At 38.6% G+C, this 11002-nt stretch overlaps 2 protein-coding genes across 2 annotated transcripts; both read left to right on the forward strand.

Moving 5' to 3' along the window:
- Window positions 1-82: 82 nt before the first annotated feature.
- Window positions 83-4703, forward strand: LOC117289694. Its single transcript, XM_033770933.1, has 2 exons — window positions 83-1671; window positions 4620-4703. The coding sequence occupies exon 1, from the start codon at window positions 190-192 to the stop codon at window positions 1657-1659; it is 1470 nt and encodes a 489-aa protein (XP_033626824.1). The 5' UTR covers window positions 83-189; the 3' UTR covers window positions 1660-1671; window positions 4620-4703.
- A 175-nt stretch (window positions 4704-4878) lies between these two features.
- On the forward strand, window positions 4879-6198 carry LOC117289695 (fez family zinc finger protein 2-like). The gene has a single exon (XM_033770934.1). The coding sequence runs from the start codon at window positions 4899-4901 to the stop codon at window positions 6027-6029; it is 1131 nt and encodes a 376-aa protein (XP_033626825.1). The 5' UTR covers window positions 4879-4898; the 3' UTR covers window positions 6030-6198.
- Window positions 6199-11002: the final 4804 nt, after the last annotated feature.

Consider the following 11002-nt stretch of genomic DNA (forward strand, 5'->3'; position numbering starts at 1 on the left):
TTGAAAAATTTCAATAAACCTATTGTAGACTGTTTACTGACTAGTTTTTTTTTATTTTTCTAAATCTTTTCAGCCACGACTGTTTGACTGTTCCATTTGAAGGGCCTAATTCTCAGACTTAACTGAAGCCCTCTATTGACCGCTAAATGTAGAGTCTGCAGAGCTTAAGACTGTTTATTTTGAGTAATCATGATGGAGCAATACATCGAACAAGAAAATGAAGACATTGAACATGGGGTTACCATTCAGCAAGTCGTTGAGATTACATGCCAAACAGACCCAATTGGTTGTACGTCAGTATTGCTCGGTGGAATGGTGGAGATCATTCAGGCCCAAGATCTTGAAATTCCAATACCAGAGGCGCCACCATCGAGTGAGCAAGATATCATTGTCGATGATCAAGTTAATCTAGCTTCTCCACAGGCAACATGGATCAAAAAGAAAAAGGCTCAGGCATCATTCAAACGCAATAAACCAAAACTTCTTGATGGCCTGGGATATACGTACAATGTCAAAAGGACGCGTGGATTGGCCACTGACTGGCAATGCACTGTAAGAAGTAAAGCTCTTACTTGCCGAGCGATTGTCAAACAACAAAATGGCACATTTACTCCAGGTCCTCAACCACATCTCCACTTTGCTGAGCCAGGTATATCTTCTCGCAAGTTGGAAAATCTGACGTCTCCATTAAAGAAAGATAAAAAAATGACTGCAAAAATGATGAAAGCCATGAAAGGCAAAAAGGCAAAAAGCAAAGGAAGGAAAGGCTCAGAAAAACAATACTACTCAAATTATGTATTCGGACAACCGAGACTAATTGAAAAGCGCACGGGACACACATACAACTTTAAGAAGTCTAATGGAGATACTGCTTATTGGAATTGTTCTTTAAATAGTAAAAGCTTCAAATGTAAAGCCACTTTGAAGCAGAAAAATGGAGAGTTTACTGCTGGCTCTGAGTCCCACTGTCATGTCGGAAGGGGAAATACTACTAGTACCACTGCACCAAAAATGCTTGTCAAAACACCGCAGTGTAAACGAGACAAGAGTATTACTAAACAAGCTTGGGACATTGTTAATGCCAAGACCAAATTACCCAATCCATGTGAGTCACAAGAGCGAGAACTCAGTGAAGAAGCTTATGCCGCAGGTTTCCGAATACTTCAGGCAGCAACTCATCTAAGTCGCCCACGACTCATTGACAGTCAGGGATTCACGTACAACATCAAAAGAGCTAGAAGAAACACTGTTGAGTGGCAGTGCACTATCCGCGGCAGGAAGATGTGCTGCTTGGCCTCGTACAAAGAAATTGACGGAAGATTTACAGCAGGACCCCACGCTCATCTTCACACCGCAAAGCCAGGAGTATGCTACAAAACCAAAGTAGCGGCCAAGATACGTGCCAAGGCTTTATCTGACCTCTTCCAGCCGACGTCGGAGATTGTTAATGAGGTCCTCCTGCAAGAGGTAGCGGAGAAGCCAAGTGCCACCATCCTGAAGCCTGATAACTTAACACGAATGGCCAGCAGGGCCAGACAGGCTTCCAAAGCCAAATTTGTGAATGACATACTTTATGGGGTCGCTGGTTTCAAACCTCATCCTGGTGACGACGATTATGACGGTAGTGATGATGAAATTGCAAGAGATGAGGACAGTTAAATGAAAAATTAGGTGAGGGAAACAAAGCACAGTACATTTGCAAATAACAAAAATTCACTCAATAATTTGATTAAATTGACCATACTACATGTACTTCAGTAATATTTGCCAGAAGTTGACCGACCATTCACAATCATTGTTCAAACGACGGAGTGTGTACTGTGGAACCGCTGTGCACAAATGTACCTGTGGACTTCATGTTTGATACTACGTTTTTCAAAAATGTGTAGATGGTTCAAGAAAGACTCTGCTAGGGTTTTATCGTCAAGCCGTTAACAATATACATAACGAATGGTCAGACTGTAGAAGAATTGATCATTTTGCCTCCATTCTCTATTCTCCCATTTAAATTTTGTTTAAAATGTTGTTTTTTGTCGTTTTGTTTTGTTTTTCATTCTGGGATTTTTTTAATCAGCAGGCTTTTAGTGTATCAATTCCCAATGCTAGAGCAACAACTCATTATGTTCTTGGCCCCAATTTTATTTTAAAAAAGTCTCAAGGCGTTGCGCTTAAAGGCAGTTGACACTATTGGGTCATTCCGTGTCAAATCAACCAGTTTTCAGAAAAGTCCCCAGGTGACCCTCTCAGATTTTGATGAAACTTCATCAGAATGATTGGATGTGGCTCAAATGAACACATACAAAAAAGCTAAGTCCTACTCCATGTAGTTTTCGAGATATGACCCATTGAAATTTGGTCAAGGCGGCCATTTTGTGCTCGCGCGAGACGTGAAAAGTGATTTTTGTGATAATTTCCACCTTTGAAAGCTCATAATTTAGTTATTGTACCAGGAAGAGAGCTCAAATTTGGTATACCATCTTACTTCTTGCCAAAGTTCATGAATCTGCACTCAATTTACATGTATCGCCTTTAATTTTCTAGTTATGGTCACCTAAAGTAGGCACTTTAATCAGCCGGAATTGTTTTTTGTGATAATTGGGGTCACCCTGTGCCCACATGAGAGGTCAAATGAATCCTATATTCTCTAGGTATTATCTATGGGTGCATGTCTATACCCACAAGCAATTATAAGCTCACCAATGCATTAATTTAGAAAAAGCATGGGCCCAAAGTTGGTTCCAGCCAGAAAAAGGTCAAAAAGACCCCGCCCGTCTTGACCCCGGTTGACCCCGCGATCAATTGAAACGTTTTTTGAAATTGATACCAGTTAAACAATATATATATTATATCTACTTATACACCAAATTTCAGCTTTGGCACTCAACTCCTTCATGGTGTGGTGGCAATTTGAATATTATATGTTTTTGGCACATTTTAATGTACATGTAATACCATACAGTATACATGTACATGTACATTCATGTATGTACAATACATGGTATGTTTTAAGCTTGTGTAACTTATTTTTTTCTGGCTGACCATAACTAGAAAATTAAAGGAGATACATTTAAATTTGGTGCAGATTCATGAACTTTGGCAAGAAGTAAGATGGTATACCAAATTTGAGCTCTCTACCTGGTACAATAACTAAATTATGAGCTTTCAAAGTTGGAAATTATCACAAAAATCACTTTTCACGTCTCGCGCGAGCACAAAATGGCCACCTTGACCAAATTTCAATGGGTCATATCTCGAAAACTACATGGAGTAGGACTTAGCTTTTTTGTATGTGTTCATTTGAGCAACATTCAATCATTCTGATGAAGTTTCATCAAAATCTGAGGGGGTCACCTGGAAACCACTGGTTGATTTGACATGGAATGACCCTATCAATTACTTAAAATAATTATTACATAACCTTACTTGGTAACAAGTAATAGAGAGCTGTCGATAGTAAAAAACATTGTGAGAAACGGCTCCCTCTGAAGTAACGTAGTTTTCGAGAAAGTAGTAATTTTCCACAAATTTCAGGTCTCAAAATCAAGCACCAGAAAGCACACAACTTCGTGTGACAAGGGTGTTTTTCTTGATTGTTATCTCGCAACTTCGGCGAACAATTGAGTTCAAATTTTCACAGTTTGTTATTGTATGCATATGTTGAGATACACCAAGTGAAAAGACTAGTCTTTGACAATTTACCAATAGTGTCCAGTGTCTTTAAGTAGCCCTCCTTGCTAGTAAACTGCATTTTACTTGCCCCCCATGAATGTTTAGTAGCCCAGATTTTTAACATTGCATTGTGATGTATCTTTCTGATGTTTTATGGTATTGGTCACAACCAGTTTAATGGAGAGGTTTCGCAGAGTCGTGGATACAAATACGCATACAGATAACGAAGCGTACGCGTTCGCGTCAAGTGAGATGTGTAGTTTTGCAAAATTCTAACGAATACCCTCAACTTGAGGCTCAAGAGGGCGCTATTAACCAAATGGCTGCACCCATGGACAATCGCCATTTCTCTTTTTCTGAAGCATGGTGGTTAACGAATGTCCAACTACAACCGTGTATGATACCTCTAATAGACATGGTGAAAACCTGGTGCATTCAAAAATAACAATACGCTACAAAAACATGAACAAAATATACTCGTTGTTTACTTACGTGTATGGCAACAGATTCCCATTTTGAGCGACTATTCTAACTTGTGTACAACGGTTATAGGTCACATGGACCTCAAAAAGAGATGACGTATTATGTCGTATCCGTTCACATAAGAATATCGATTAATCTGCGAAACCTCTCTATTATGGAAAATTAATACTCAAAATTAATGTATTATTTACATCTGAAAAGTAGGTAGCAGTTTTTAGTGTCCTGCAGAGCTTGCGAAGTTGTGTTTTTTCTAAACCGTAGCATTTTTTTTACTGGGCAATGTACGTCTGCTTATGTTAAGGTTGAGCTCAGCTCTCGGAGGAACATAACATATTTTTTACAACTCTGGTCTGGTTAAAAAAGATCAGGCAAAATTTACAAACTTAAAACTGCCATAGATTGCAAAGAAATTTCATCTTTGTTTATTGCTTCTAATTGTATTTTTATATTTGTTTATTTATTTTCAGGTGACTGCTGGAATTGTTTGAACTCGGTGGTAACCAGAACTACTCATCCACTTCATTCAACTGTGAAATCTCAGGCTGCTTGAGTTCCCTTCCTCATTTCTTGCATGTCGTTCTGGAAAAGATGTTTATCTCTTGGTTGAGTATTAAGCTCGGTGGAGAATTTGAACAATGACAATTTAACACTGCACTTTTCACTACTCTCTAAAAAGTGGTACTTTGATCTCAGACAAAGAATATTTTGTACACTTCAACAGTTTGGTGTACTTTTTTTCAAGCAAGATGAAGACGAAGAAGAGTGGGTCAAAGAGGTCTGCATCCAAGAAGAAGTCTAAAGAAATAGCCCCCAAAATTTTGCAGAAGTGTATAATTTGTGAGTATACTACCCTTGAGAAGTATCGAATGAAGCGTCACATGCGCACTCACACTGGTGAGAAGCCCTTCATGTGTGGCGTGTGTGATCAGAGCTTCTCCCAGAAGAGTAGCCTGAAGGAGCACCTGTGGAAACACACCGCCCTGAGATCGTCCCACAAGTGTCCTCACTGTAACGCCATCTTCAACCTTCCTGCAGATGTTAAGGCACACATCAATCACATGCACAGCGAGTGTGAACCAATAACCTGTACACTGTGTCAGGGAGTCTTCAACGACCGCTACAGCCTACTGCAACACCAGAAGACCCATGAGAACATGTACAGGTACCAGTGTCTAGAATGTATCTTCGCATCCAAGGACAAGATGAAGCTCATCTACCACATGAGCATCCACAAGAAGAGGAAGCCACTGGTCTGCGCTGCTTGCAAGGAGACCTTTATGCATAAGCACAACCTACTGAATCACCTCTTCCGAATGCACGACATCTCCACGTTTGGTGACGGTTACACGATGCCTTCTTCAGCCTCGAAGAAAGAAACGGCCGATAATGAGGAGCCTTCTCCTGCTCAGAAGACCATAAATCAACTGCAACTGGAGGAGCAGTTCCAAATCGTTGACGAAGAGGGAAACACCTTGCAGCTCTCTGAAGCTGACGCTGAGGCCATCCACGCCGCTATGCAGCAGAGCTCCGAAGACGGCTCCTTAGAGATCATGCAAGGAGAGGAAGGCACCATGACCGTCACTGTCCTCACTGTTGCCCACAATGTCGACGGCTCCATTCAAAATGTCGAACAGAATATGGAGCTTTCTGCAGTTGACGAAGAGGTTGCTGAGGAAAGCTTTGAGCAGAGAGAGAATTCTGAGAACACTAACATGGTGGTTGCAACAGAAGTATCAGCAACTGACCAGGTCTATGAGATGGTACAGGTAGCGGAAGCTCAACAAGGGGAGGACAGTACCTATGTAGCTGATGAATGTGTCGTAGTTCCCTCAACAGAGATGCCAGACCAAGTAATCCCAGATGGGAATACTTCTTGAGCTCTCTGTACAGGGCACAATTTCATAGAGCAACTTAAAGGGACATGTTGCCTTGGATCGGGCGAGTTGGTCCGTGAAAAGCGTCTGAAACTGTTTCTTAGGAAATGCATATGGTTGGGAAGATGTTTTAAAAATTGCATGGTTTTCCTTTTATTTTGCGAACTAACACAGTCGGCCATTTTGTGGGGTCAAAAATTTGACTTAAAGAAATGGAGTGCCGTGTTAGTTCACAACGTTTAAGGCATATGATTGTGTGGATCATTATATTCTACTTTTAAAACATCTTTCCAACCATTGAAGCATTTCATAACAAATGGTTACAATTGCATTTCATAGACCAACCTGCCCGATCCAAGGCAACGCATCCCTTGAAGGAAGAAAATATTGCCCAGCAATTTTCTGGTGAGTAAAAATAAAGAGCATTCCAGTCACATGCGGTACATGTGGCATGGTATGTTGGCTGGTAAGCGTAACTTTGTTCTTAGTTATTTTTGGTTCTTTAACTTTTTAAAGAGCTCTGTGACATTGGGACCTGGTGTTAAAGGCAGTGGACACTATTGGTAATTACTCAAAATAATTATTATCATAAAACCTTTCTTGGTGACGAGTAATGGGGAGAGGTTGATGGTATAAAACATTGTGAGAAACGGCTCCCTCTGAAGTGCCATAGTTTTCGAGAAAGAAGTAATTTTTCACGAATTTAATTTCGAGACCTCAGATTTAGAACTTGAGGTCTCGAAATCAACCATCTAATCGTACACAACTTCATGTGACAAGGTTTTTTTTTTCTTTCATTATTATCTCGCAAGTTCGATGACCGATTGAGCTCAAATTTTCACAGGTTTGTTATTTCATGCATATGTTGAGATACACCAACTGTGAAGTCTTGTCTTTGTCAATTACCGATAGTGTCCACTGCCTTTAAATGACATGGCTACACCATTTTGTGAAACGCACAAGATGTTTTGTGACTACATGTAGTTCACGCAAAGATTTCTTCCACTCAAGGGGTGATGTTTTTTTCTATACATGACTCAGAAAGCCCCTAAAGGCACTGGACACTATTGGTAATTACTCAAACTAATTATTAGCATAAAACCTTACTTGGTAACGAGCAATGGAGAGCTGTTGATAGTATGAAACATTGTGAGAAACGGCTCCCTTTAAAGAAACGTATTTTTTGAGAAAGAAGTAATTCCTCAGTAAAATATATGAATTGATGTGAGGTCTCGAAATCAAGCATGTGAAAGAGCACTACTTGTGCGAGAAGGTTTTTTTTTTCTCCATTATTATCTTGCAACATTGACGATCAGTTTTAATTTGAACTTAAAAGTTCAAATTTCACAGGTTTGTTATTTTGTGCATAATGTTGATATACACCAAATAACAAGACTGGTCTCTAACAATGACCAAAAGCGTCCAGTGTCTTTATATAAGCACTGGTTTATTTAGCATGATGTTGGGCAAATATTTAAAACTCTTTTGTTTTAAAACCAAGTTTTTATCTTTGGGAGAACTCAACTGTAAATGTGTAAATTATGATAAAGATTTTTTATAAATCACTTTCCATATGCATTGATAGTTTAAATTAGAGATTTTTTCAATTTTTTGTGTTTTGAGTGATAGGTATCAACAACTTTGTGAATTAATAACTTTAGTCTATTATTTCACAAATTGATAGACATTCAAACAAGTAAAAAAATATGTTTCTGGCAAATTAAGTGAGAGCAAATTTCAACTGGTGCCCTTGACATATTCCAAGACAAAGTAACGGGTCTAAATATGTACTGTATTTTGAATCTACTGTACGAATCTTAAATTTTCAGGCAAAAGAAAAACAAAAATAAGATCTTGTATAAAACATTTCCTCTATCGCTTACATCCATAATGGTTAAAAAGGAAAACATTTTCCAGTGAAAGTGCAGAGAAACAATCAGTGTACTCCAACCTTTAAAAAAGCTTAAACTTTAACTTTGCGAACTAACACGGTCAGCCATTTATGGGAGAATTTGACTCCCATAAATGGTCGACTGTGTTGGTCGACGAGGTAAAAGGAAAACCGTGCAATTTCGAGGCATGTTTGTGTGGATCATTGTGTTCTACTTTTACAGCATCTTCCTACCCATACGCATTTTACAACGAACGGTTACAAATGCTTTTCAAAGACCAACTCGACCGATCCAAGGCAACATATTCCCTTAACGCACCACTACACTTTCTGTGGCACCTGCCACGTTTAGGAAGTCTTTTTGGTTGGCGAAGCAGTTAGTAACAACAAAATTGGAGCCAGTCTATTTTTCCAACAGACCTCAGTTTGGTGGCATTGGTTTGAAAGAACATAAACAAGATGGCTGAACCTTAATCTATTGGTTGATATGCTTCACGCAGAATACGCCCACACTCATTCAACCAATGGAGGGCGTGTATTGTTAAAATTCTCGTTTTTATTCACGTTATCTAGGTCGGTGCCCAGGCCTTAAATCAGTAAAATAAATCTTCAGACAGATAAAACATAATCTGTGTAGAATAGATATCTTCCTGGTGCAGTGTACACCCTACTCCGTTTTAAGACGATCTAATCAAAACAAGAACAAAATGGGTCTTGCCATTTTTGACATTACCGAAATGACAATTAGTTGTTTTTGCCATTTCTAACATACTGGGAGTGCTCAAAAAAATTATGTCATCATTCCAAGTTTGTAGATCTGGACTCCAATTGGATAATAGAAAGTTGTCAATTGATTAGAGCACTTGAATTTGTAAACATTTGTTAGACTTATACATTAGTTACATTATGGTAGAAATATGGATATGGTGGAAAATTACCCTTGAAATATTTTTGCCTGAAATGCTGTAGTTTTTTGAGAAATTAGTAAAACTATTGATCCCTTGTGTTTAAAATTTGTTTTTTGAAACAGTGATATGATTTTCCACCATTTTGATCTTAATTTCACAGGTTTATTATTTCAGGTATAATTGGGTCTCAAATAAAGTGCGTCCCAAAGTGCAAATACTTGTCTTTTTACGAAAGTAGCTGCATGCCTTTAATGATGAAATAAGTATTTAGTGTGTTTACTCACATTGTGTATAAAGATGCCTTACAAGTTTGAAGTTGTTACATAGTGTATGTTTTCTTTACATTTAAAATAAATGATGGGTTGTAAAATTTAAATCTTTGTTGTAAGTGTTGTTTAATAACTTCAGTAGATTGTGCAAATCTTCTTTTTGTGAACATTTGAGCATAACCTAAGGTTCCCATGTACATTGCTTTAAAGGCAGTGGACACTATTGGTAAATACTCAAAATATTTGTTACTTGGTAACGAGTAAGTACCCGGTAATTGGGAAAGGTTGATAGTAACAAACGGCTCCCGCTGAAATTTTTGCGGAAAAATAAATTTCCCGGAGTTTGATTTTGAGACCTCAGAAATAGATTTTGAAGTCCCGAAATCAAGCATCTGAAAGCACACAACTTTGTGTGACTTATATGGTGTTTTTTCTTTCATTATTGTCTCGCAACTTCGACAACCAATTAAACCCAAATGTTCACAGGTTTGTTATTTTATGCATATGCATATGTTGATAAGTGAGAAGACTGGTCTTTGACAATTACAAATACTGTCCACTGTCCAGTGTCTTTAATGTGAAGTAGGCCTCGATTTATTGTCCACAGTGGCCATGTCCTCCATTGGCTTAGTCTGAATTGTATGAAGCTCTCAAGCACAAAATACTGCTTGTTAAATTTCTTTGCTAAGCAAATATTGAGTGGGGTACCAGTTGCCCAGGGACACTATACATGTAAATGTAATTTTGGCTGGTTAACTGTTTCTACCAAGCAAGACTTTTGTGCTCACAGGCTTCATGAAATTGGGCCGTGGTATTGGCCTTGGTGCCCCTTTAAAAGATTCTGAAAGACTTTAATATTTTCCAATGGAAGTGCCCTTTGCAAAATAAAAATGGCCTTGCCCTCTCAAAGATGAAATTCCAGGCTTGACAAAGGAAACATGCTGTAAATTTATAGCTCCATGCTGTAACCCATCCAGACCTTCCAATATGTACATTTAAGACTTCCAGAGATGATTAATTACTTTGCTTATGGGAGACTTTGAATCGCTGAAAACAATGGAGGGCCTGCGGAGCAAAGGGAATTATTTAAATCAAGCTGGCTCCATACCAAAACATTTAAGTACAGATGTGCTGTTCAAAAAGTTATAACCCCCCCCCCCCCAAAAAAAAAAATAAATAAATAAATAAATAAAAAAATGACAGGCAAGTTGACTGGGGGTTATCAGATTATGCTAATCCTTTACTAAACATTTTATGTGTACACTGAGATTGGTGGATCTTGGATTAATGAGATTACCGGAAAGTTCATTTCAAACATCTAAACAATCCACGCAGTAGTTGTTTTTTTTTACTTGGGGTGGGGGGAGGGGGGGGGGACACCAATTTGCCACCAGCATTCAGCAACCAACGAGAGGTTTTCAACTTTAGCTTGCACCAGTCTAATATCAAATTCTGCTATAGCTGACCCATATGGGGGTTATACCGGTAATCCTTATACTTGCTGTGATGCATGAATCACTTTATTGTCTTGAAAAATTAAAGTTCCCTCATTGGAGAACCAAGAGGTGGTCAAAAATGAGGGAGGAGGAATCCAGATACCACATTTTAATAACTTTGCTGTTTCATGCCTTTTTCCGATAAATTTACTAACGAAAAAAGAGTGGTTTTTGTACGTGATTGAACATAAATATTGCATTTTTTTTATGATGCTATATATTTATTATTGATGTAAAAAAAAAAAAAAAAAAAAAAAAACGGCATTGGAAAACACAAACGTGAGTGTCAATGGGGGAGTGTGTGGTGACAATGTGCATGCAATGGACGCGTGACTCACGGATCACCAGACTAGACCGGTCGGACCGTCCGTCGTGTGTATGTATATGTACATGACTGTACACATGACATGTA

The sequence above is a fragment of the Asterias rubens genome, chromosome 4 (genome assembly GCF_902459465.1).
Source record: "Asterias rubens chromosome 4, eAstRub1.3, whole genome shotgun sequence".
NCBI lineage: Eukaryota > Metazoa > Echinodermata > Asteroidea > Forcipulatida > Asteriidae > Asterias > Asterias rubens.

Excerpts from the sequence above, each read along its gene's own strand:
- LOC117289694 (XM_033770933.1), top strand. The coding sequence starts at position 190 with ATGATGGAGCAATACATCGAACAAGAAAATGAAGACATTGAACATGGG.
- LOC117289695 (XM_033770934.1), top strand. The coding sequence starts at position 4,899 with ATGAAGACGAAGAAGAGTGGGTCAAAGAGGTCTGCATCCAAGAAGAAG.